Here is a 26,552-nt window from a genome sequence, read left to right on the forward strand (position 1 = left end):
AGCACAAGTCGACACTGCTTGAGGCAGCTTTACGTTATACATTAAGTATGTAGAAAATGTGTGTAAGATGCAGCTTTGGAGAGTGACTGTGGGCCACTGAAATCACAGACATATATTTTATTGTCTTTAAACAGGTAGGACATTGAGCATAGTCAGACAAATCTTTATCTTCTTTCTGCCCGCTTCTCTCTCTTCCCTACATTCTTTCCCACTTCTGTGCTGATGTAGGGTTTCTCCTGTCAACACAAAGTTTCAGAAGGTATTAAAAATTCTGAAAAGGAAATTCATTAATCTCATTTTCATTAAGATGAAGCAAACCTTTGAGATACATATGGTGTAAGTAGCAGCAAAAATGTAACATTCACTTTGCATTAAAGCTTCTTAAGCAACAGAAGTTGGAGCCCAGAAGAGAAATACATCTTGCAGATGGTGGGAATGGCACCATAGAATTCCCCCTGCATATATTTATACGTTTTCATAACCCCTTGTTCTGGCTTGATAGTCTAAGGTTCTACAGCTTCTTTCTCAAAGATATTTTATACCCACATTCAAGCAGCATGTAGGGACTGTGGAAATTTTTTTCAGCTTAACCTGAAGAGCCTGTATGGTGTGTCTTCTTTTCTATTGTTGCTTTTTTACCTCCAGATGTTCAACTGCCTATGAGAGCACTCAAGGAAACACAGGTATGCTGTATTCCAATACTTAATCAGTTTAATTGAAAAAATAACAGACAATGTGTACAGCAAGGGATTTTAAATGAATTCCCCAGCAAATTCATGGATAAATACACTGGTTTTGATTTCTAATTAGATACAGCATAGTTTTACTAAATGAAGTTTGCTTAAAAAAAAAGTAGTGGAGTTACTACACATCTCTCAGTTTGGCAGAGAGCTGGGCACACATCACCGTGTACCCTGCATGCCACACAGGGCAGCAGGCTGCACCCTGCCCCACTGGGTTTGGGTCTTCTCTCATGGCAACCTGTCTCTAGCAAGAGCAAACTGATCCTATGCCTGACAGCTTCTCATACCTGGCAGATGCTCAGGACTAGCTGGAGCTACATGGCAGTAAAATCTCTTTTGTGCTAAGCATGCATATACATATATATATGGGCATTGTGGTATATAATGGGCACTGTGGTGTGTATGGGCACTGAGAAGCTTATCTCAAAGCTCCTGCAGCCACTGCCATTGCCTTTGTTGCTCTGCTTACACTGCACAGGGGTATGCTGTAAATATCCAGATAGGACTGATGTAAATTTGATAGATGTACTATTTTTTTTCTTCTTTTTTTTTTCTTCTTCTTCTTTTTTTTTTTTTCTAATAACTTAACTTGAAATGTTAATTTTTCCTCTGCTAGTGCATAAGGCAACAGGCTCAATCACCCTTTTAAATAGCTGCCAGGTTCACATCATGCAGTGGACAGAATTATTTGTGCATTGGTATTATTGAAAGCAGGCCTCCTATCCAAGATTCTTAAATCTTGAAGATTTAAGCATAAGGAGCATTTCTATTTTAGGAAGTTCCTAAGTTACAAAGCCTGAATGTCTGCATCATGAAAAGTTTTATCAAATGCTTGCCTTGTTCTTATGTTTCCCCATCCTCACCAAATATACTATCCACTCTGGGTTAAATAGCTCTTTGGACTGGATAAAGAGAGCTTTTCTTATGGACTTTCTTTATTCTTAGTTATTGCAGCAGCTTTTAGACCTAAAGCTGTAAAATGATAACACAGGACAATCTCCTCCAGTAATACTAGGACAGACAATTAAGCAATTAACTCCTGATTGGTCGCATCTCACAGCATATGCTTGATACCAGGCAAGCCTTGGCTCTTCTAGAGAAGGCCCCTAACAAAGAAATCTCATTTATCCTCACTGCATCTCTAGCAAATAGCCTGGAAATAAGCAGGTAATTGGCTTTAGAGGTCAGGAGGAGATACCCCCGAGGCTTCCTGTTGCCAGGCAGCTTTCTGCTGACCTTCACGCCAGGGTGCAGGGCGCGAGGTGGGGAGCACCATCTCCTCAGCTGCCATCCCAGCTTGGCTGGAGAACACACGTGCATGGTGTGAGTCTCCTCTTCGGTGGTTGTTCTTGCTTCTATAAAGCAAGTTCAAGTATCGGCCCTGTGTGAAGCTTTGCTAAAATAGTTGCATGGACTGCTCTAGTAGCAAGCTAAAGAGGTGGACACTGTCTTCCAGCTGGTCCAGGCTTAGCAGCACCCATGGAAATGGAAACAGATGAGCTGCAGGATGAGGCACTTGGAGTATTCACCAGATTGGCAAAAGGGAAGACCTGTGCACATTTAATTCAAGGGGGTGCTTGATTTTGAGTTTGGGGTCAAACTCTTCTCAGTGGTGGCCAGTGACAGGACAAGGGGTAATGGGTACAAGTTGAAACACAGAAAGCTCCATCTCCATGTGAGGAAGAACTTCTTTACTGTGAGGGTGACGGAGCCCTGGAACAGGCTGCCCAGGGAGGTTGTGGATTCTCCTTCTCTGGAGATTTTCCAAACCTGCCTGGATGCCACCCTGTGCTCTGGGTGTCCCTGATGGAGCAGGGCGGGGTTGGACTAGATGACCTCTAGAGGTCCCTTCTAACCTCAACCATTCTGTGATTCTGTATTTCTTTCTTGGCTTAAAGAACATGCCTAGAGGCTGATAATGTACTTATTTTGCTGTTGCTGGGGCTAGTAGGAGCACTGTGTGTCTGCCTGACGGAGAAGGCTTGTTCCGCAGTATGATGCTGTGCTTCATTGATGCATTTGTCTCTTGATCTTTCCTAAAGTTTATGGAACAAATAAATTGGGGATTGGACCATAGCTTGTGATTTTGCTCTAGCAAAACTTGCGCGAACTAAAGCAACTTCCTTCTGTGGACGTGGCTATTTGGTGACCTATTGCAGCTTCTGGCTGTCAATGCACACTAAGGGCCTGGACTTACCTTATGCCAATGACACACTGCACTCTGAGGAACCATTCCTAACTTGTGATAGAAATCCTTTTGTGTAAATAAGAATCTAGCATAACTTTGTCACAAGACATAAATCCGACATCATATTTATATTAGTAAAGTACCACATCCAATAACACTTTTGGTTTAGCTAATAGAAGATCAGGTTCAACCCTTCCTGCTTTTCTTGCAGCATGTTAATTTTCTAAAAAAAAAGGTAATATTTTTTGATTATTAGAATATGGGTGTAGCATTTGGAGGAAGTGTAAAGTATTTTTTCCTTTTTTTTTTTAGAAGAATATTGGGAATTTGGAGATGTGAAATTTAAATGCGAGCATTAATTCCTTTCTACTTGAAACTGCACTTTACTTCCTTAAGAGCATGATATACATTATATGTAGTGTAGAGTGTATAGTGCTAGTTATATTTATGAAATCAATAATTAAATACTTATATCGTGTATTCTTAATATTTAAAACTACATGGAAGATACCCATTGACTACTTTCTAAAAGAGGAGAGAAATTACATGGGAAAAATGAAATTGTTGCTTTCTAGCCAACAAATGCTACTTTTGTGAGTCTAGGATGTCACACAAAATAAAATCATTTGCTTCGGCTTGAAGTATTCTGCCTTCTTTCTATGCAGATCGTGCGCCTGATCCAAGCTCGGTGAAGACAATGGAAAGACTTCCAGTCACTCAAACGAGCTTTGGAAGGGCCTGAGCACCCTGGCTGAAGATGAAGTATTCTCTCACGTCCAGCCCTGGGAGTCTCCTTTTTTTGTGGCTTTCTGTAATGCCAGCGCTTAAATTAAAAATTATTTCTTTGAGTCCTAGTGAAAGCAAGCTTGTTGGTTTTGGCTGAAAGCATCTGTATTACGGTCTCTCTTTCCTATTAACATTGGCTTGTCATCCTTCTTATTAAGTCCTCATGATTTTCTAATTTCAGTCTGTCCACTTTGATGCTGCAGTGCGTTTTCACGGAATGCTCTTTGAATAGGAGTTTTGCAAGAGAGACATTTGTAGTCCCAAAGAGTATTCAGATGTTCTATTGTATTGTTACATGTACTTACTCTTCGATTTCCATTTGCATCCAAGTAAAACATCTATACATTTCTTTGGCAAATACATCTTGCCATTCCTCAGTAGTATCTGGATTTTGGATCTATCGTGCTAATTTATTCAGGTTTCTTAGAAAGACAGTAATATTGTGTTTTCTTCTTGGGTCCAACTGTTTGCTTGACTTTAAAAAAATCATTAATCTTTTTTACTTTATTGGGCAAAATAACCTTTGTAGGGTGATCTTTTAAAGATGACTAATCATTAACTCAGGCAGTTGCCCAGATTGTTTGAGCAAGCAAGCTTGTTAGTTCCTGAGGGTGGAAAACATTTTTTCTGTATTCCACAGTGTAAAAGAACATTTTGATGCTCTTGAACTCTTTTTTTTTAAGACGAGAATTGGAGGTTCAGATGTATTTTTTCTCCTAACTTTCAGTAGCTTATAAGAACTTGTCTTTATTTTCAGCAAAGTGATATTTTTCCCACAAATTATTATTTATTTGCCACTGCATCAAGGGAGGATTGTATTTGCTTCCTTATTTTGAACTTTCATATTATAGGGGTGCTATCTGGGTGTAATATACTTTTATTTATTTTGGGCCATATGATTTTTGATTGGTTTTGCCTTTATCAATATATCTGTAGATCTTGAGATTTCACCAGCATGTGACTAGGTTGGGTCTACCATGTTCACACACTTGTTACAAAGCAACTGAACAAACTTGCCACCCCCAGATGAGCTGATCAAATCTAGTCACCATAAATAGGAACTTGGCTTTATTTCACTGCTTCTTTTCCTTTGACAAAGCACTTGGAAAATGCTCAACAACTTTCAAAATAGAGGCTGGGCATTTTTGAACATTGGACCTACATACTATCTGAAGAAGGCAACCAAAACTTGATTTTTTTTTTTTGTTTGGCCATTGGTTTTAAATTACATCTGTACTTCATTTTTAGGGCTAGCTACAGATGCTTTAAATAAATGTAGGCCAGTGCAAAAGATTCTGGAAAATCTCTGACAGGAACTTAATGATAAGTTGAATGCCTGTATCTGAAAATTAGGTTGCTCAATTAAGCTTCTTATTATACATATAGGCAGACAGATTGCTTCAGGCAGCCAAGTTTGAAAAATTTGCCCTACTTCTCTGCTTTTTTGGAAATAGCAGCATAAAAATGACCTGTATAAGACAGCTGAATGTGTCACTACTTCAGAGTTGTATACTGTTCAATATGCAAACTGGTGTTGTGTTTATCATAAGGACTTCATTTAAAGATCAGACTGCAATTGATCTAGTGATGTGAATGTGTGGGAAGAACCCTTCTTATAGAGTGGTCAGATACGATCCTTGTACTGCTGGTGGCAAATGTGTTCCCAAGGAGCAAATGAAGGAATGTGGTTCTGCTTGCAGCACTAACACGAGTTGCATATGGGGAGACATCTGCAATATCCTTGTGTTCTTCTGCTTGCATTTACTCCAAGATACCCCAGGTATTTTGACTTGTATATCAGAACTGCTCTGGAGACTGTCACTGCTGTGTGACTTTTCTTCAGTTGGTGACATAAGAGTCACTATCTGACTATTTGCATTACCTTACTAGAGCCTTGACTTGGAGTTTGTATGGGCTGTACTTCTACAGAGCGGGCAGAGACACTAGCTCTAATGTACACCAGCAGCCTTGAACCAGGAGGTAATGACGCATGGGACAGTAGTGTTACCCGAAAAGGGAAGCTGGGAATACCTGTGAATGAACTCTTCTCCAAGGAAGTAGGCAGGATTAATGACCAAGCAGTAGAGTTCTATGACGGTTATTTATATAAAGTTAGGATCCTTTTTTGCACCTGCATGGCTCTTTTGGGTTTACTCAAAACCTTTTTGAGCAAAATTAATTTTCCCACAACTAATTCTAGTTAGTTGCAGGAACAGATAAAGACTCATTATATTCTGAACCATAAGTAAGTCAGATTTTCAGGTATCTCTTGCACCCCCTGGATACATGAATACTCTTCTGCCAATACTTCTGCATTATTGGCAGGAGGGCTGTTGTGTTTTTTTTTTTTTATATTATTATTATTATTGTTGTTGTTGGTATTATTATTCGGGGGTGATCTTTCTGTAAGCTGAATAGGACACCTGCTGTGATTAAAAATTTTCAGAATCTTTGGTGGGCTCTTGGCCAGCTAAGTTTATCTTGTGCGACAGAGTGTAATGTTCATGTTCTTGCAAAGAATGTAGTTTGAGTATTAGGTTTTTAAAATATGCATACACACAAGTATGTGTATTGTGTGTGTGTTTGTGTGTTCATGATGTTCATGAAGTTTTGTAATTTTCTGATTTTTTTTTAAAGGATTTTAGATTTCACTGGTTGAGGCATCTGTGCTACAGGCTTGTCTATGCTATAGCACAGAGAAACCCTCCTCTTTGACCTACTGGGTGTTTCTCTTTGGAGGGAGGAAAGAAATTCTTTCCATGCTAAGAGAGTTCAGGTCTCCTCCTGTCACTGACTGCCTCCGTTGCTTAGTTAAGCCAATTATATGCAGTGTTTTTCAGGGAGGCAGCTGTGCAGGAGACATGTGTGCAAGCCATATCAATAAAATAACAGGATTTGCATGCAGACGAGCAGTGTGCACCTTATGGCTTTGCAGATTTACCTTGCAAGGTAGACTTACTCCAGTAGGAAATCTGCTGACACCACCACTTCTATTCTCATTCTGCTTACGGTTCCTGACTGCCATGGGCACAGGCAGGAGAGAATAGCAGTGCTAACTGTTCATGCAAGGGTAGTAATAGCCTTTAACAGAAGAGCAATTACCTTTGCCTACTTTCTCCTTGCTCTAAAATGTAATAAAATAGAGACCAGTGACTCTGCAGCTGACGCACCAGAAGTTCTGTGGCTTTTACTAAAACAGAGGCTGGTTAGGTGAAATGCCCTCTACTCACAGCTAAATTCACATCTTAATTTTGGAAAAACAAATCCGCTACTGATGGTAGATTTCCCGAGCACATTCGACAGCTTTCAAGCCAGTGGTATTTGGCAAGGTCTTTTAAAGCTATAGGAGATTTATAGCTAAGGAGATTACATAGCAGAGAGTTGAGGCTCGATCCTTCTCCCTCAACCTCTGCACTGGGCAACAGTGCCAGGAGGTGTGGGTATCCCAGAAGGAATGGTTTAAGAGAGGTGGCTGCATTTGGAAATAGAAGCCCCTGTTAGCAGCCGGAAGCATCGGTGCTGAAAAGCAATCGTTGGTGTCAAGAACTTTCTGAGCTCGGCTCCGCAGCTGGTGGCAATAAATAGCATTCTAATAAAGGAGGATGTTCAACCCATGACATAAGCGAATACTGTTTCAACCGCAAAAAGTAATTTATGGTGCTGCATATGTCTGAAATGGATTTTTTCCCAATACATTTTAAAATAAAAATGCTAAGGTTTCAATGGAGAGAAAGATCTGCATTTTACATCAAAATGAAATTGAAAGATCAATGAAAAGTGTACTGCTTTTTTAAGTACGCAATGATACATAACATCTTAAGGATGTGCACTGTCACAAAGCACAATTACCTCCATTCCTAAAAATGAAAGATGCTGTTTTCTATGACTGTGAATGTCCTCTATATTGCATAAAACCTAATAACTCCCCATGTCAGTGATTAAACCCCCCCCAATATTTAGACTGAACCATCATCTTCTTTCCTAAAATGCCAAAATGATCATGCAGAAAGTCACAAATAACAATATACTTGGATTGCATAAACATAATGATTCATGTAAAAATGTCCTGAATCTCAATGAAGAGAACGAGGGAAAAAAAAAAAAAAAAGAGAAAGGAATAATAAAACCATTAGGTTCATTGGATCTGTTAACTCATTGGCTCTGCTACAGCAAATAAGTTATTAGTTTTGATATAACTAGTGGTTTACTTGAGCATTTACTCTTCTTTGTTATGCGTTTTGCTTATACCACGTGATTTCTCTTACATAATTATTGTGAAACACAGCAGTTTTACATACTGTATCCTATCCCACCGAGACAAACATTGTGGATGTGGTATCAGGAGAACCTGAGAAACTGTCCTTTAGGTTTATTCCTACTAGCTGTTTTTTTTTTTTTTTTTTTTTTTCCCACAGTGAACTGAAGATAGGCCCTTGTTTGTTTGTTTGTTTGTTTATTTTTTAACTGTGCATAGTTGGTCAAATTAACTGAATGTACGGCTTGTTCTGAAAGCCATTTTATGCAGGAGTTTGTTTGGAATCATGAGGCGCGTATGTGCAAGCATGTAGAACGAGTAAGTGGTCGTTACTCTGGATGAAAACCTTTTGTACTAGAGCACAAAACACGGCATTCTTTGAACATGAAATTCTTTAAGAAAAGAGATTCTTTGTATTATATTTTTATATATGCTTATTAAGTCTCCATTTTTGCTTTGGAAGAAGCACGCTGGCATGTGTAGGAGCTATCGGTGTATCAGCGGTGAAGCTCTGTACTTACAGGTTTCACCTGCCCTGGTAGGTGGTTTCTGCTGTCATCGACGAGCTGAGGAGCCACACGCTCAGCTGGTGCACATGAGCACAGCTATTCTGACAGAAATGGGCACAACGTCACTGGAATCGCTGAAATCTCCACTCGGGTTCTCGGGTTTTGCAGCCCTGGAGCGCAGTGCTCTAAGGCTTATACTATATCTTACAATACACGCTTCTGGGATACCTCGTTAGCGTATAAACAGATATTGTGGTTCTGATTCGAATTATAATCTCATTCACCCATAAATCAGCAGAGCAATGCTTATTTATACCAGCTGAGAGGATAGCCTGAAGGCTTTTCATGTTGTGTGATACAGTCACAGGCCGTGTTTCTGACCGCAGCCTCCCCCGCTCCCATATAAACAAGGAGGGAACCCCACTAATGCCAGAGCAATTAAGTAGATGTGAAACAGTGGTTGAGAGATTCACATTCAAGTCAGTGCCGTGATGTTTGCACGGCAGTAAAGTGATGTGTTACCCGAGGCTTTAGTCACTTCTGAAAGAAAATAAGAATCTGAATATACATAACAGTATGCACATTGGGTAGGAATTAGTTGAAGGACAGAACACCTACACAAAACGTTGAATTGAATGTTTCCTGTAAGAAATGTTTCCTTCTGTGTTCAGTCATTAACACTCTTTGATTCTGATTCTTATTTACACGAGGGTTGGAGTCCAGTTGCAAAATCTGGACCTAGCTCTGAATTTCCACAAGTTCAAGGTTGCTGTGATGAAGGGAGTTTGTTTGGTTTCATCTAATTTAAATTTAGAACTTTTAAGGTAACTTCAATCAGATGTTCTTGGGATCCACTGGAAGGACAGTGCAATTGAAGCAGCAATTAAATGTCTGGCATTGTGAAGGGATTTTATGACTTTTCCAGCTTAAGGTTAAAATAGTGCTCTCATGCAGAAAGGCGATGTTAATAAATTTAAGTTGGTGGTGGGAAGTTTGAAAAACATTTGAAATAATGGCAAAGCAAAAGAAGGGGAACATAAAAAAGTTTGCATAAATTCTCAAAGTAGTGCATGTGGTTAACATTGCTTTCCCCTTGATTTTTGTCAAGGTTAGCTAATGCTTTTTTTTTTTCCTTCTTCTTATTTCTCCTTGCCTCCTTTTTTTTTTTTTTCTTTTTTTTTTTTCTTTTTTTCTCCTCACAGATACTGTATGGGTAACTAAGGATAACTTCCACGTATGCACAAGATCAAGGATAACAGTATTAATGAGCCTTGAACCTTCTATTGATGCAGGGCATAGTAGTAAGGAAACATAACTGTGTATGCACTTATATTTCCTAGACTATATTCTCTTCTGAAACTGCAAATAATTTTAAAAGAAGGAACAAGGTCTGGAAATAATTAGGAAGTAGAGGATGAAATGGGTGCAATATTCACTTAAAAAAGAAAAGCTGTTCCAGTTTCTGACATGAGTTTAACCCATAATACTTTATTTAATATATTGTCTTGAACAAAATCAGTTATAGGAATGAGGCAGTCATCAGCTGTTATGTTTTTGTCAACATGAAAAAAAAATCAATGATATCCCTGTTCTTTATCTGCCTTCTTCAACAAAGAACAGTTAGTAATGGATCTGTGGAGTGTCCGTGACAATAATTTTGATAGAAAGTATCTCATGCTTTTGGCCAGCAAGGGGTATTTGATAGCAACCTGTCAAGAAAGTTGAGATGTAGGTAAGTGTAAAAGGGCTACCTAGACTGTCAAGGTCTGTAAATGCTGGAACACACCTTGCCTGATTTTGTGGGCTATTCTTGTATGTCCTGGCTGCACATCTCGCAGTTTCCTGATTGCAGAAATCCCATCTCCTGTCTGGAGAGCATCTTCAGTGCACTGAAAAAGCATCTTTACCCAGGGCAGATAAGGGCCTTGAGAACAATTTCTAGAGCTATGTGATCCCACCTGGGAAAACAATCCATGGTCCTTCATATTTTCAAAGAGAGCAAGAAGGCAATGGCTTCTGTGTTGCCTGCTCCTTGGCAGAATCTCAGCTGGAGCAAGGGAGGCTGAGAGACTTAGGAGGCTTGGCTGCACACACAAGCTAATTGCAGTTCACCTGGTGGGATGTTCTTGGTGCGCGAGCTTTGATATTGTAGCTTCATTAAAGAAAATTCCTCCATTCAGTTTCTTTTAGACTTTTGAAATAAAAAAGTCAGGCTAGATATGATATCTGACCAAAAATGGTCTTTGCAGGCAGTTTATACTCTTGAGTAGCTGAGTACATTGAGTGGGACAGTTTGTCCCACCAGAGCTGAAGCACCTGGTTCGCAGGACTGTACGATTGCAAACGCATGCGCTTCTGTGACATGTGACTTCCCTCATCATGGTGTTTTTAAGGCTCTGCAGCCCATTTCTTTTTCATCTCTTCTTCCTTCATCTGGCACAAAAATTTGCAGGAGACCATTTATCATTTTGAAACATAAAACATTTCCCTTAAAGCGCTCAGCTCTTCTGACCTCACCCGTGCTGGGGATTTGGCAAAGCAGCTGCACCAGCTTCTGTGGTGTCAGACCGACCTAGAGATGTGTAATGGGACCCATAGATTTGTCTTTAAACAATTGTGATCCCAGAGGCACAGCAATGACTTAAGTGCTCTCTACTTCCCTAGTGATTTCATTCAAAAATAGAAGTGTAAAGAACCAAATTAGACCTTTTGTAGACTTGTATTAGATGGTGAGGCCTAGTTTTTGCTTACCATTTTTATATGAAATGAAAATAAATTGGGAACCACTTCTGTTATATATGTATGTGTGTTTTTTTTTCCTTCTTTTTTTGTTAATTTGCTGTTCTGTTTATGCATTTTAGTACCACGGGAGAGGGTGTTCAAGTTCTTGGATAGGATGTTCTGTCTTTAAGAACTCTGAAACTTAAGAGGCCTTGCCAAATCCTGCATCAAATACGAAACTCACAGAACGAGTATTAAAACATATTTAAACTAAGTGATTAATTTCCTACCATCTGGAGGACCACAAACAGTTACAAAATCAACTCAGAAATTCATATGCCATTAATAGGCTGCCTGTTTCAATACAGAATATTATGCTGCTTGTAGCAACAGATTAATGTATAACCAGTCATGGCGGCCTTTCAAACATATCAGAATAGACGATCCTGTACGTAGCGGGGAATCTCTATATTATGATTGCTGTCCAAGATTTATGATGTTACAGTAAACAATTGGTTATGTTGTTTTGACAACGGAAAAATTAACAAATGAAACAGATTTGCCTGCAGTGACGAACTGTATTGTAAAGAAACATTAATAAAGATAAAACATTTATCAATTCTTTAAGAAAAAAATACATTTTGCTCTTTTCACAAGGAACAAAAGAAGCCAGAAACATGACAGATTTCATCAAGAAAGCTGTTCCCAGAATAAAAGTGCATCTGATTTTTGTTTTACTTTGCTAAATTTTCACTTCTCAAACTATAGAGAAGTGGGACAGATTCATATAACAATTCAAGCTTATTGTGTATGTGGTAAGTGTCTTGTTCTCATGACTTCTAGTGCTGTTACATTCACCCATGACTGTCTGTGGCTGGGGAGCTCACCAGGTTGGGCAGACGCTGTCCTCGGAAAATGCCACATAAGATCCATTGTGATTCTGACATCTTCCTGTTAGACCAAGCCATACGTATGTGCCTACAGTACCTGAGCTACTGCAGCCCATCAAGGAACTGGTGATGTTTAGCACCATATAGATTTTGAAATCAACTGCAGTACAGCGTAAACAGGCTAGAATGGTAAAAATACTACAAACAAGTGTACAAAACTGTACCAGTTGGGACTTGGGAATCTTATAATAGTGAAGGAAAAGGGTGCTTTATAGGAAGGCACCTGTGGCCCAAACAGCTTTTGCCGTGAGTTACTCAACCCAAAACTTGGAATCTCCCATTTTGGAGTACCTACATGCCTTGAGTAGCTTAATTTTCAGACTGTTTAGCATATTTTGACTGAACAGTTTTCATAATCTTAGGCTTCTCCAAATAACTAGCTAGACCTAAAATTTTCTGGAATATCACTTGCCTAACAATTTGAACAGAACACAAAAATATCTGGCAAGCAAAGATAGGAAAATACTTGGATTTAAAAACTAACATCCAAACAGCAGAAAAAAAAAGTTGGAAGTATATATTATGCACTTACTAAAAATGCATGTCTGGAAGATTGAAAGAACCATGAACAAAAGTGTCTGTCCCTAGGTGATGAAAATTTGTTATTGATGTCAAGGATCTTCCTATCTATCCTTCACTATTGTTCTGTATGTGATAATATTTCTGGGGGAATACTTCTTCAGGGTGAGGTTTACAGACCAGCGTAGTTAGGCTATGGTTTTCAGGAGGCCTACAGAAAGCGCGGGTCTTGAGAGACAGAAGAAGGTATCCACCTGTCTTAGGAAACAAATGTGGAGAGAGGGCTCTGTCGGTATCTTCTGTGCTTCAGGGGATCTTTCTCTGTGTTAGTTTGCTAGGAAAGCAGCTGTAGGCACTTATATGTGTATCTGCTTAGGTGGATGGAGACACTGCTGTATCCTCAAGGAAGAATCTTGCCTCAGGGCAGAAGTCTTCCTATAGACTGCTGCTCTGTTCGATCCCACTTTGGTAGGGACGCTGCCTTTAGGGTGGTTGCTCTGTGAGGGGGTTGTTTCATGTTACCTCGCATCACCTGCTGAGGTGGCAGGCTCCTTCAGAGAAACGCCAGAGTGCCAAGGCCCTGCAGTCAGGATTTATCTCCTCAAATCAGTTGAGCTGCATAACACACGGTTGCAGCACCTGTTTGGTGCTTCTGTTAGCTCAGTGGCGTTGGACACGATGGACTTTGAGAAGATGAGCAGTGGGCTTTAACGAGCTGGGGAAACCAGCTTTATGTTCCAATATGTGCCACTGGCCAAAGCTTTTGCTTTTGAGAAGCACTCCGGATGCCATGCCAACCCAAAACTTGATCTACTGTGCCATTTACTTCATCGCCATGAGTCTGTAAAATAGGTCAATTCTAAACAACTCAGGTGTCCAGCTACATATGCAGTTGCTTCTCTTTGACTGACAGCATCCAGGTAACTGCTCATGACTATGATATAGGCTTAAAACAATCCCTCTCTGTCTTCCTTGAGGCAAGATACATTTTATTTCACACTGAAGTATTTTAGAAATTTGGATAGACATTTTCAAAAGCATTTGGCAATTGGCTTAGCTTAGATCCCTGTGAAATAACTGGGAAGTGATGTTCAGAGAAGAAGTTAAGCTATTAATGATCGCACTAGAAAATCCCACTCTTGATTTCTCAATGCATTTCTTGGAAGATGAGCCAACAAGTTCTCTGTTGTAGACTGAGCTATATGTATATGTACTTTGAAATTGTAGCTCTTGTCTTTCTAAATTAACTGGTGAATATCTTCCAGTCAATGGCATGACTGAATTATTTCAAAGAGCTATGTAAGAATCCTTTTTTTGTGCTGAGATAAGCCAGAACATTTATGTAGCTAATTTCCGTTGTTAACAGTACTGAATTTTGGTGAGCAACCTAAGATACAAAAACAACTATGTGCGGCTGTATTTGCAGAGTCCTTTTCAAATTCAGCATATACCAGCTTTCACTTTGCTTTCCTTGGAGAATTTTCATTTTCTATACACAACAAGAAGAAAAATACATTGCCATTACTTTGATTCTTGCACTATAGGGAGCTCCTCTGAAAGCCTTATGGGAAACAACAACAAAATACAGCAACAACAAAAAAAGTAAACCAAAAAAGCAAAATGCAGGTGTTTAGAACCACAGCTAGACATGGGACTTAGGAGCTGTGGTACCATCCACTGTGTAGTATCGCAGTACAGTATTTGGCAGTAAACTTAAGTTTAGTGCCTCAATTTACCTATGTCAAAGGAGGAGTGAGAAAACTTATGTCTTAAAAGTGATGTAGCAACAATTACTCCAGAAAAATAATTCACCACCCCGAAGAGGAGAACAAAAGTTGAAGTTCACTGGGTTTCTCAGCATAAGTTTTATGTAGCTGAAAGAATCTAGGTCTGTTCTGAAGTCAGAGGAAGGTAAATCATTTTGTTTGTTTGTTGGTTGGTTTTGCTATTGCTGAGACTATTTTTGGAATATGAGTTAACTTCTTTAGTTTATAAAAGTAATGAGCTACTTTATAACCTTACAGGATAAGTGGGCTAGAAAATAGAGAGAAAGTCCCAATGGTGTCTTTAGGGCATACTATTCACAACTTAAATATTAATCACACTCTGCTGCTTTTGTTTGCTGTGATCCCTTTCTGGCTGGTTACCATAGCTTGTCTGCTCCAGCAAACCCCAAAGTTAAATACCTTCCAAAGTGCATAACATAGATGCAAACTTAGATCATCCAGCTCCTATTAATTCTAATTACATAATCCTCACACACGAGCTGTCCAAGACAACAAACTTCACAAAGTTTATAGCTTTGTACATATTTTTATTGGTGGAAGCTTGCTGCCTTTATACAAAAGATGGCTCTGCACGGTTAAGTCGTTTCATGGTCTCAGATGAGGTAATTAGATACTTATGTTGCACACAGAATGGTTTTGTACTTCAAACTATAAACTTTTGAGGAAATTTTTCAGAAGACTCTAGCAGATGGAATCACTATCAGGGCCAAAGCTGTCTCCCTGCATCGGCAGCAGAGGCAGTTGAGCTATGGCATCGTACAGTAGTCGTGCAACGTGCCCGTGATGCATTCCAGATGGGAATGCTGGGACCTCTCTGTATCCACGCAGTTTCACTTGCCTTCCCTGAGATCTAGGCTCTGCTTTCCTGAGTAAAGCAGTTTAGGATGAACTTGCCATCCAAACCTGAGGTCCAGATTCCCAACTACTCGAGAGCCCGAGGGAGGCTACGGCTCTTCTCCTCACCAGTGAGCTTGTTGGGACGCTTGTCTTGCACCTGATTGCTCGCAGAGACAGAGACACCAGACCCCTCGAGAGGAACCTCGTCCTGTAGTTCAGGGATTTCTGAATTCATGCTGCCTGAACTATTCCTATGACAAGTTTGTTAATTTTACAAGTAAAAAGTCTTATCTAATAAGCAGTTCACTTCAGTCTGACAGTCCACTTCTTGTGTTTCCATTTTACATGTTATGCTACATAGAGGAGTCCTGACAGCTACCGTTAGTATCAGCTGCATCTTTGAGACACTCTTATATTGAGATTATGCCATCATGACAGTCTTCTCAATGTGGAGATACCATGTGAACTGACTTCCTAGTGAAATTACCCTACTGTTCCTGGAAATGCATTTTTTTCCCTTGAAGTACTACATTTTTTTTCTTTCTTGTCCTTGTTGAAACCAGCAAATTAGGAATACCAAACAAAAGCAAAAACAACCTTCCCCTCAACCCAAAAGCAACAACTAAACACACAAAAAATACAAAGTGCAAACCAAGCACATCTAAAATCCCTCCTTAACATAGCTGACAGCTGGGACTCAAGAGAAGTAGAACATCCCTGTGTTACTATTTCATTATAGCTTTTTTTTATCTGTAGGTTTAAACATTTGTCTTATCCTCGAACTTATTAACCCAAATAAGTGGTTAGTTCATTACCAAGTGTGAAGAACAGTGAAATACACAAACAGGTGGAAAGTGCATTATAAGACATTTCTCCCCATTCAATTCTTAGCTCAGGTCAGCCCTATGTACTTTATCTTCTAAGGAGAAGCATCTTGTCAAGCTTTCAAATATTTAGAAACTTGAGAGAATGGCAGGTTTGTGTCTTGCAGATAGCCCAACATCAGCACTCATTCAATTATTTGAAAATTGTTCAGCACTTCTGTGATCTGACGAGACTTATGTTTTGGGTTGGTTCAGTGATTCAAGATGTATCTTTTAAAACTTGAACAAAATAATGTCACAATATACTGTAGATCAGCCAGTGAATAATTCTGGAACAAATCAGTAGCATCTCTGAATCCAGGGCGGGGGGTGTCTTGTTTGTTGCGCCTTTTTTTTTGTTGTTGGATTTAATTCAAATAGTCTCTTAAGTTTCCTTTTTAGTAAATTAACAATGGCACCCAGAGGTAATTTTATCAGCTTAAAGATACCTGTTATGCTATGACAAACCTATGCAGCCCCCGGGTGATCGTCTGCCACAGAGCTTAGTTTATGTGTCACTCAGATGTGTAAGACTTGGCAGTATTCTTGCAGTATCCCTATCAGGGTATTTTTGGCAGAAGCTATATACAAACAAGAGAAATGTGTGTGCGTACGTGTGAATATATATATGTGTGTGTGTTTTTTATGTACACACACTCACATATATGTATGTTTTTAAGCACTGGAGTGCTTTTACAGCATAGAAGACCTGCTCCGCCACGTCACAGGGCAAGCTGAATCCAGGCATTTCTAAAGATGATGCTATTCCCACCGTGGGACTGAGTGGAACTTTCTAAAGTGAGAACAATGGGAAAAGATTAAACAGACTAGACAAGGGAACAGTTATTTAAAAATCTCTTCTTTTAGCACCTTGGCAAATGGAAAGCATTCAGCTCATACACCGAGTGTCACAAGCTGCCTCTCAATCTGGGCCTGTGGAGCTGACAGAAAGCACCACAGTGAGATGAGAGACTGTGAGAAATTGGAGTGAAATGGAGATGATGGCAACATAGCACAAAACTGCGATGGGAACCTAGGCCACTGTGTCTGACTCCCCTTTCTGCTAAGGTCAGTACCGATCCTGAACTAGGTGCTAAGAGCGACTATCAACACAGAATTATAGTTTGGTTCTTCCCTCTCTTGGCTGTTACAGTGTGGATGCAAACCAGTGGCTTCTCCCTTATGATGGGTCTTTTGCTTTGGTTCCCTCCGTGCTTGCTTCACATGAAGCGCACCTTGCCAAAGAATACAGGGAAACACTTTCCGATATCTCTGAAGGAAATATGAGGCCAAGAAATTGGAAAATGCTTTGCTGTTTATCTGTTGGTATTTATAAAAACAGGAAGCTGTCACTTACAAGCTAAATAGGGCTAAATAGACAGAGGAAGTTGTGTTTTAACATTAGCAGATCAGTGGGAAGCACAGTAACACGTTTAAAAGAATAACCAGTCTGCATCAGAGTTTTAGTTTTAAGGTGTCACTGTCACAAATATGCTGGCTACTATGCCTTTAAGAACACTTTTTTTATATAAATAAATCTATAATAAATCAAATGAGAGAAAACAGTGAAAAATATGAAAAGGGAAAAAATAACAGAAAATTTAGTTATCAAAACAAGGCAGGCAGAATTAAAAAAAAAAAAAAGCCACTGAAGAATCCTATGGACAACTAGACAACTAGCAGAGCATGCTGGCCGAGAGACAGAAGTTTAAGAGATGACACCTTTTACTGAGCGCTGCTTGCAAAAACTGGGTATCAAGTCAGCGTCAGCTCCTCTGCATGGCTGAGTAACCGGGCCAGCAACAGCGGAACTGTGAAGGTGACCAAACCCAAGCGTGCCCGCCACGTGAGAGCTCCAGCTTATGGCAAGGGGCCACCCAAGCCAAAGAACTTGGTGCTTTTTGCTGCATTTAGCATTTCTTTTCCTGCTCAGTATTTTAAGTAAATGTTTATTTCACAAGCTGAGCTGTAAGCCGCATGTCACCGACTATGAAGACTGGCATTAAGGGTTTCTGTGTATCCTATGAGGAATACATTACATTACTATTATACTTAATTGCTGACAGCTAGCCATCAAACTCACTTATGTAATAGACTTGAAACACTGAATACTTTAATTTATCAACTTCAAGTAGACCGTGTACTTAAAAAAAAACTTTTTGTAAATCACACCAAATATTTCAAGCATTTCAAAGGGCAGGATTAGAATTCAACCTAAACTTGATAGATCACAGAAGTGGCTTCAACTCAGCAAGGTAAAACTCTAAAAATGGACTGCCAAGTAGCATGTTCAATAGAAAAAAAAAAGATTCAGATAAAAAGATTATGATCTGGAGATATAACTGGATGTGGGCATTAGAGAGCCCCACACTAAATAAAAGTCACCAGCCTGTCCTAGGGGAAATGTATTTGCAGGCATTTTGCACATAAGATACATAAAGTAACTTTCCCACTAACCAGATCTGATAAAGCCTTATCTGAAGGGCTGTGTTTAGGATGTTTCTAAAAATAAAACCAAATGAGAAAAGACTAGTGCACAGCACCAAAAAAAAAAATCATAAATTTCAAAACGTTCCACAAAAATGCCAAAAGAATTCATGTTGCTTAATTGAGAAAATAGTATGCAAAGATGGAAAAGGCTGGAAATAGAAGGCGACTCTAAGTTTTATTCTCCATATTCATTCATAATTGGATGAGATGTAACAGGCTTACCCTACAGTAAAAAAAAAAGAAGGAAAAAAAAAAGAAAAACCCAGATTAGATATTAGAAAGTCTTTGCAGTTAAATAAAGGTGGACAGCAGAATGGATTCCCATAACCATTCCTAAGCATCTCCATCACTGAAGTTTTTCAAGAAGGAGAGATATTTAAGTTCATCTGTACAGACAGCCTTGCCCCAGGGGAGGGATGGGACTAGAGGACCTGAAACCCAACTTGGACTACGTTTTTTTTCTGATAAAGAGTTGGGCCTTTATTTCTAAGTGTACTTAATAATTTTATGTCATACAAAGTCATACATACAGAAAACGTAGCTGAATAAAGTGCATGTGGAAACAAACTGATTACACCCATTTTTGTTTATTCCACTCACTATGGAGTTATTGCAGTGAAATAGAGTGTGTGACATGAATGCTCATTACGGAAAAGCAAGAAATGATTTAATCCAATTTTTCTATTTGTAATGGAAATGTATTGCTACATCACTTTTGCTTTCTGGCAATAAACACTACTCTTCTGGAAATTTCAAAGTGCTTTCACAAATGCTCTTAACCCCCCGAAGCACTTTTTGTGATTTGAGAACACTTATATATAGCACTGACGAGACAGAAGCCCAGAAGAGAGCAGCTCAGGCAGTTTAAAACTTGTTGACTTTAAGCAGGGCCTACTCCAGTCCGTTCAAGGTGCAGGTCATCTGGTTTTCTGTTCCATGCTCTGTCAAAATCAGTGTTACTTGTCGACTTGCTGAAATGACTCCATATTCTACTGAACAAGGAAAACCATTTGATAAGATAGAGAATAGTGTCTACTGCCCCTTCCTGAAGACCTCTACCAAAACACCTATAAAAGTCAACAAGTAATAGCTGATATACAGCAGATAAAGGATATTTATATACTATATATGCACGTGTACTCCTTTGGCCTGACCTCCTGGCCAGCTCTCCTTGGGATGGAGACCCAAGAAGACTTTGTGCGTGCTTGTGCAGCACGCTGGGTCCAGGAGGCATTGATCCTGGTAAGACTGCCTCATCAACAGTATAAACTGAATACTATCATAATGTCACACATATGTGTCTGCATGCTGCAGTCATACACTCTGAAAGCCTGGCTTTGCAGAGAGTTTGCAACCTTTCCTTGGTGATTGCTAGGCCTTGCATTTAGGTATTTTCAGAAATGATTGATTACTCCATATTCTGTTATTGTTAGAAATACTTCTGTAGTTCTTGTTTGACTGTTTTGCATGTCTGCTTTATGTTAATGATGAATACTGGTGCCATTCAGATCTACCATTCTCTGCTGGATACTTCTCCTGGTTCCTATGATTTTCACTAGGGAAGTTCTCAAATTAAATAAGTTTTAGTAAATCCACTGGTTTATAGACACTTGACTGAGCATAGGTATAAATTCCCTTAAATAAATCTAATTAAAGTTATAAATGGAAAATGAAATGTTTGTCTGGTATTAGGTGGATTCACTTTCTATAAAAATTGAACACCAATATCCCATAATCACTTTTACCAAAACATTTTATTACCATAAATAAAATGGTAATAATTACCATAATAGTCAAAAAGTATTTATAGCAAAAAGTATTTATATAACATGGAAAAAAACCCCCAAAGTTCCTTATAATGAGAATAACCTTAGCCAAGGATATTTCTCTCAGAATTAATAACTTGCTGGGGTTAATGGCCATTGGCTTCACCTTAGGCCCTCAATTAATCCCTGAACCTCAATTGTTATTACCTAATTGACTTAGCTTCATTTCATTTTAACATTTCAAAGTGATCTCCCAAGAATCACACTGACAGAGTAACACGGTCTCTGTAGATGTGCGCTGACATGGCTTCAATATTGTTACTTTGCCTCCATATACTTGCATCGACATTTCATTTTGTTTTGACATCACCATGCCACATCTATGGATCTGTGCAGATGACAGGAGGTTGCTCAGATGAGGAGAAATCCTGTTCACGAGGGAGGAGAAACCAGAATTTTATAGATGGCCATGATCTCAGCTAAAAGCTACTAAGCAGAATTATTATCATTGTAAATGTGATTTGTATGTTTGCAAAGGGAAGAAAATCAGATAAACTATTTCACTGGAGATCTTTCTCGTTTTCTAAAAATGTCTTTTCACACAAATCAGCTAAAAATGCAGCCTGCAAAACACACTAGCTAATTTATATTTAAGGAAGTTTTTTGATATTACCATTTCACATTTATTTTAGACTGCAAATAAGTTATGCAAATCTTGTGCATTCCACTAATACGGTGTCAACACAACTAGCTGCAAGATGCAGTTCTAAATCAAGAAAGAAATGCCCATAAAAACTGAAATAGGGCATCGGAATGAACCCTTTTTATTATACGGAAAAGTTTTCAAAAAGTCTTTTGAAGCTCTTTGATCCAGCTTTGAAATAATTTTAGTAGATTACTATTGTACTAAAACCATAATTTATAGTAGCTGACCTAAGCTGCTCTTTGTATAACAGTCATATATGAAACAATAGCAGGAAAGTAAAAAACACAAGGGGAACTAAAGCGGCTCTGTTTATTATTTAGCTCATAATTACATCTTCCTTATTTAATCTTTTGAATCCTGGCATGTTCTTAATAATACCGGTTCAAATAATATTTACTATACACAGGAGAGTTAGTTTTGAGTAACGCATTTAGACTATCCAAACTTTGTGTAACTTGTGACCTTTCCCTAACCCAAGCGAGGTCTATTTTATACAGATCGTAGCAGATAGACAGTTTCTCTATAAATGGTGAGTTGCTGCCAAGCTCCATTGTTAGCTGATTCATTTGTCAGCGGGTGCACGTTAGGTTCCTATCACCCAGCTGTAAAGAGCAGGGAGCCCTTGAGGCTTCTTCTTTTGTCAACTTTGTAAAACAGTTATTTCGGAATAACCCGTAAATGGCCCTCTGTGATTTGGAATAACATGATTGGAGATTTTTTTTAAATTCATCTAGCCAGCCTATTTTATTTCATAATATTAAATTACTACCTGGGCAGCATTTAACATATTTATAATCTCTTCCTCAAAACAACGAGAGGATGGTGCTAACAACTATCATTCCCCCCGACAACATTTACTATCTAACTGCAGAAGATCCCTTTAGAAGGCTGTAAAATAGTGTGTGGATATTTCATTGGAAACAAAAGGCAGAGCCAAGTTCAGTTCTGCGTGTATCTTGTCGGTGCTTGACGGGGCACAGTCAAGTCTGGTAAATCCGAGCAGCTTGCAGGGTGCTCAAGCTTTGGCCAGAACGACTGCGGTCACTGCTCGAGCTACGAGTGAACTTGCAGGATTGGTAGGAGGAGGGACGGCAGGATTCCCAACAAACAGCGGCCGTGCCTGTTCCCCAGCAGCACAGCTGGCGAATCCCTCCGCACCTCTGCGGGCAGCACTGGAGAGCTGCCCGATGCGCGGGAACGACGGTGCCGTCGACATTCCCAGGCTGAGGAAATGACCTAAATTCCAAGCCAACAGAAGGACGAGCAGCACCGCGATGCTCCCGCGTTAGAGCAAAGTGCTATGTATGGAAATGTGAGCACAGCCTGCCTGGCACCTAAAGGTGCTATTTAAATCAGAGTAAGAACAAGACTGCTTGATCTGGTGGGTTGGTCTGAACGCATCCAGAACGCGAGGCAGCATTTCTTGGGTGTAGGATTGGAAACTCAGCAGAAACAAAGGCAGGAGGAAAGTGCAGGGCAGTTTTTCAAAGGGGAAACAAGGACAGATGGGAGACTACAGGACCAGTAAGTGAGAACTGGCCGAGTCAAGATGGACAAATAAAAGGAGAGGATTTAAAGGAACATGGGAAGAGCCATGAGCAGTCTTCTGGAGTAGACTAGATGGTATATTTATTTTATAATCATCGTGAGCTGGAGAAATCACAGAGCAAACATGAGGAAAAAGTCACTTTTTTGAATGAGTGAATGCAACAAAGTAGGATAAAAACTATTCATGAATTATCAATATTACTACCCTGCTAAAATAACAATGAGGTATCAATAAGCACGGTAAAACCTTTGGTTCTTACTCGTCATCTTTATATAAGAAGTTTTATTTAGCTCTCAGCTGGCTTTAGGAGAATATTATTAAACTCTTGCTAACGTTCACTTCCCAGAACACAGAAAAGGTTAAAAAATGTGTTCTTTTTAACTCGGACTGCTGCGTCCCAGAGTGCGACCCGTAATGACTGTGCTATTCCTCCTATACGACGAAGTTTTACTTCCACATTCAGCACAATTACATCAATTCCTAAAGCTCAGAACAGGCCTTATTACAGTGTTTGTAAGAGCAGATGCTTGGCAAGTCTATATATGCCAGCGAGAACATCATTCAGTTTTATGCACACTTCTGTTTTCTGGCTTGGCATAATTCATTAGCACACTCTACAGAATACTCTATAAAACTGGATTTGGCTGTAATGTTAAGGTTCTAATGACTACAGCATTGTAAAGAAAAAAAAAAGGGGGAGTACTTTTTTATTTTTTCAAGCTGATGTTTACATCTGATAAACAGAAAAAATACACAAATGAGGTTTTGCGAGATACGGGCAGAAATAACAATGTAGTTTTATTTTTTAACATTATCTTTTCATCATTGAAAATAGCGACATAGTATAACAATTTTTGTGATGGCTAGCAGAACTCACATAACTATAATTAGTACAATATGTACATCTTTATCCTCAGGCTTATTTTATCCTCATTCTAAGATAAAGATTCTTAAAAGGTGCCATATGTAAAGGTGAGGTCAGAGCTTTGATTAAAGATACCAGTATTGCCTTCCAACCTGTTAGGTCACAGCATCAGGTAGAGGAATAAACAAACACAAGCATAACCTGATTTATCTGTGTGCTCCCAACATAAATTTGTTTAATGTAAAAACAAATAAAGCAAAGCTTTGATGGAGGTTGAGCAGAATTTTCAACATCTGTGCAGATAAATTTAATTTATTCCAAAAGAAAAAGCAGCATTAGTGCATCATGTAAAAGCTGATTTAAATGTTTTCATACAAGGGAAAGCATATGCACTAGCTAAAAGAAATTCAGTTTTGCCCTTAGAATCTATTTCCCTTCGACAAACATTACTTCTGAGTTTTCTACCGTAATAATGTTCAGTTATTATGTCTTTTTTATTCTCTTCTTGGTTTTACACATGCCACTAGCCTAAACCACAGTTATACGTCCCAGGGGCAGCAACACCCTAAATGCAGCTTCTGTGTAGCATCAGGCAGGTACACTGCAGATTGCTTCTGCGTATCGTTACGTGCACATCCATAAAGCTGGGCATGTAAAATAAACTAAGCACAAGAGCTTAAATAGCTGAGCATAAATGAATTACAGCTATGTGAATTAAAAAAAAAAAAAAAAAAGAAGCCAAAATCCTTCCACTATAACATATTCACAACTAAGAAAATAATCTCTACACGCCAGTACCTCACAATAGCAGGGTTACACTGGCTTATCTTTGCAGCTAAGGGTAGAACACTATGAAGCACAAAGATATTTTTCCCCTACAAAAGGTTAGTCAAAATGATAACCCCCTGTCTGAACCTTACCAGAAAGTGTTAAAGTGAGATCTTAAAATTCAAAACTAACATAATCTGTATATATCTGAAAACTAGAGACCAAAACCAACCAACCAAACAAACAAACAAAAAACAGAATGGGATTAATATCCTTTCTTTTAACTCTAGGTAAGACTGCAAAGTCTGCACGTGATTTTAAAACCATACAGACACACAAAGCATCACCTGATCTAAGTTTCCTAAAAAGAAAAACAAACACACACACAAAAAAACAAACACAAAAACACATATGAATTCAGATCTTAATGTTTTAAAGACCCTTTCCTCATGGAAGAGGCCCTTGCGCTGTAAGGAGCCTGGTATCACATCTTTCATTCCACAGCACAATTTCTCACTCTTCCTGACTCCTGTGACAAATAGGGATGGTGAGCATACATACAAGACTCGTGCTGACTTTCCAAAATATTTTGTTCTTCTTTGAATGAGAGTTAGCAAAGATAAGAATCTTAAAGAGTCTTGAGGCCAGTGAGCTGTTTTCATTGACTCGCGTCTAGCGGAGAGAGCAGAACGGCTGAGGCAGAGCCAAACCCTTCCCGCCTGAGCAGCGAGGAATGTGGGAAGAGGAGCTGACCTTGAACCTTTGCAGATTTCAGGCACAGCCGACCCTCTCCTCCGTGTACCTCCAATCTTGGTGGTCCAAACAAGAGAAATAAAATACTCTTATACAAATATATGAGTGCTCAGAAGACTAATGCCTATGTGGAGGCTTTATCTGTCCCACAGAACCAATTCAGCATGAAGCATTGTTTCATCTTTCTTACTGCCCTTCTTGAACATGCAGATGATTATCTTCTTCGGAATGAAGTCAGGCAAAAAGCTCCTGTACACTGTTCTTCTGGACTTTGGCATGCTAGAAATTTGCATGTTACAATGCCTATATAAGTGAAGACAGATTATTTGCTGAAAGTCAGTTAAAAGGAAAACCCTTATGTATGGATTCCTCCGATAAATAAAAAGACAAAAATCCAAATCATTTGGAGTCATTATATTTTTATACACAAATGAATACATATTACAAGGTTCAGAAACTCAAATGCATAAAATAAATCCTTGCTTTTTCCTTCCACCCCCCGCCAAAAAAAAAAATCTAACTTGAATTAATTGTTAATCTGGGAGTCTGTTGGTTTTTTAGCAATCAGATAAAGTGAGGAAACACATATACCAATAATTCTCACAAAATCTGTCTGCTTACTGTAACAGCCAGAAATGATATGACCCTGTCATACCACTTGGGCTTTACGAGCTATGCAGTGTGTTGTTTTAAGACCCAGAATATCAGCCTAAATCAATTTTCCACATCACTGTAGGTGTTTCAGCCACATCACTAACATTTAATACACTTGTGAGCGAGACCACGAGAAATAAAACTTTGGAGAAGGACAGCAAGTTGCACCTTTCAGCCTCTGCATTTGTCCTCTGTTTAGAATGCAAGCAGAAGCCATCCGGAAGGAAGGAAGATTATGAATATCTATAAACCAACTGTTTGACAGAGAAAGAAATGCTGGTAATGAGTGGGTTGTGTCTGTCTTTTTTTGGCTGATCACAACAGAGGTCTGAAGCAAAACAGAAACTCCTGATGTGTTTGTCTAAGGAGGCAGTAGCATGAGCCCAGGCAGCAGGAGTTCAACTGAAGTTCAGGGCAGATGCTGCTATTAGTTTACACTGCAGGAAAGTAAAATTGCTTCCGGATTTACCTCTTCCTCGCAGGCTCAGTGCTGAGCCATGCTGTGTCGCAGCGTCACGATGTCCGTCGGGAAGCCGTCCTTCAGCAGGATGCCGCGCTCCCGGTGGCAGTCCAGCTCCTCGATGAACCCGTACCAGTAGATGACCAGGCCGGGGCCAAATCTGCGAGGCAAAGAGAAGAACGAGCTGGTGGGACCGTGCAGCCCGAGCGCAGGTAAAGCTCCCGGAGAAGCTTTATTTGATCTTCAAAACTAAATCAGCAGTGAATTGTTACGCTGCGTTAATGCCTGAATCCATGAATAAAAATGTATAAGGTTGCAAACAATTTCCACAAGGTTTTTTTTTTTTTTTAATTCTCCCTTGAGTGCTCTGCACATATAACTTA

General features: G+C 39.3%; 1 protein-coding gene and 1 long non-coding RNA gene across 2 annotated transcripts in view; one reads left to right on the forward strand and one right to left on the reverse strand.

Annotated features, from left to right (window-relative positions):
• Window positions 1-217: 217 nt before the first annotated feature.
• Window positions 218-10,112, forward strand: LOC148593843 (uncharacterized). The gene is made up of 2 exons (XR_015913628.1): window positions 218-259; window positions 9,684-10,112. It is a non-coding gene; the product is annotated as an uncharacterized LOC148593843 (long non-coding RNA).
• A 15,000-nt stretch (window positions 10,113-25,112) lies between these two features.
• CDIN1 (CDAN1 interacting nuclease 1) overlaps window positions 25,113-26,552 on the reverse strand; it is a 117,669-nt gene continuing 116,229 nt past the window's right edge. The window contains exon 11 of the mRNA XM_088529292.1: window positions 25,113-26,329. Within this exon, the coding sequence (XP_088385418.1) occupies window positions 26,194-26,329 (136 nt within the window). The 3' untranslated portion in view covers window positions 25,113-26,193. The remainder of the gene's footprint in view (window positions 26,330-26,552) is intronic.

Source organism: Tinamus guttatus, unplaced genomic scaffold (genome assembly GCF_059628265.1).
Source record: "Tinamus guttatus ecotype Peru unplaced genomic scaffold, ASM5962826v1 Tinamus_guttatus_pri_ptg000327l, whole genome shotgun sequence".
Taxonomy (NCBI): Eukaryota; Metazoa; Chordata; class Aves; order Tinamiformes; family Tinamidae; genus Tinamus; species Tinamus guttatus.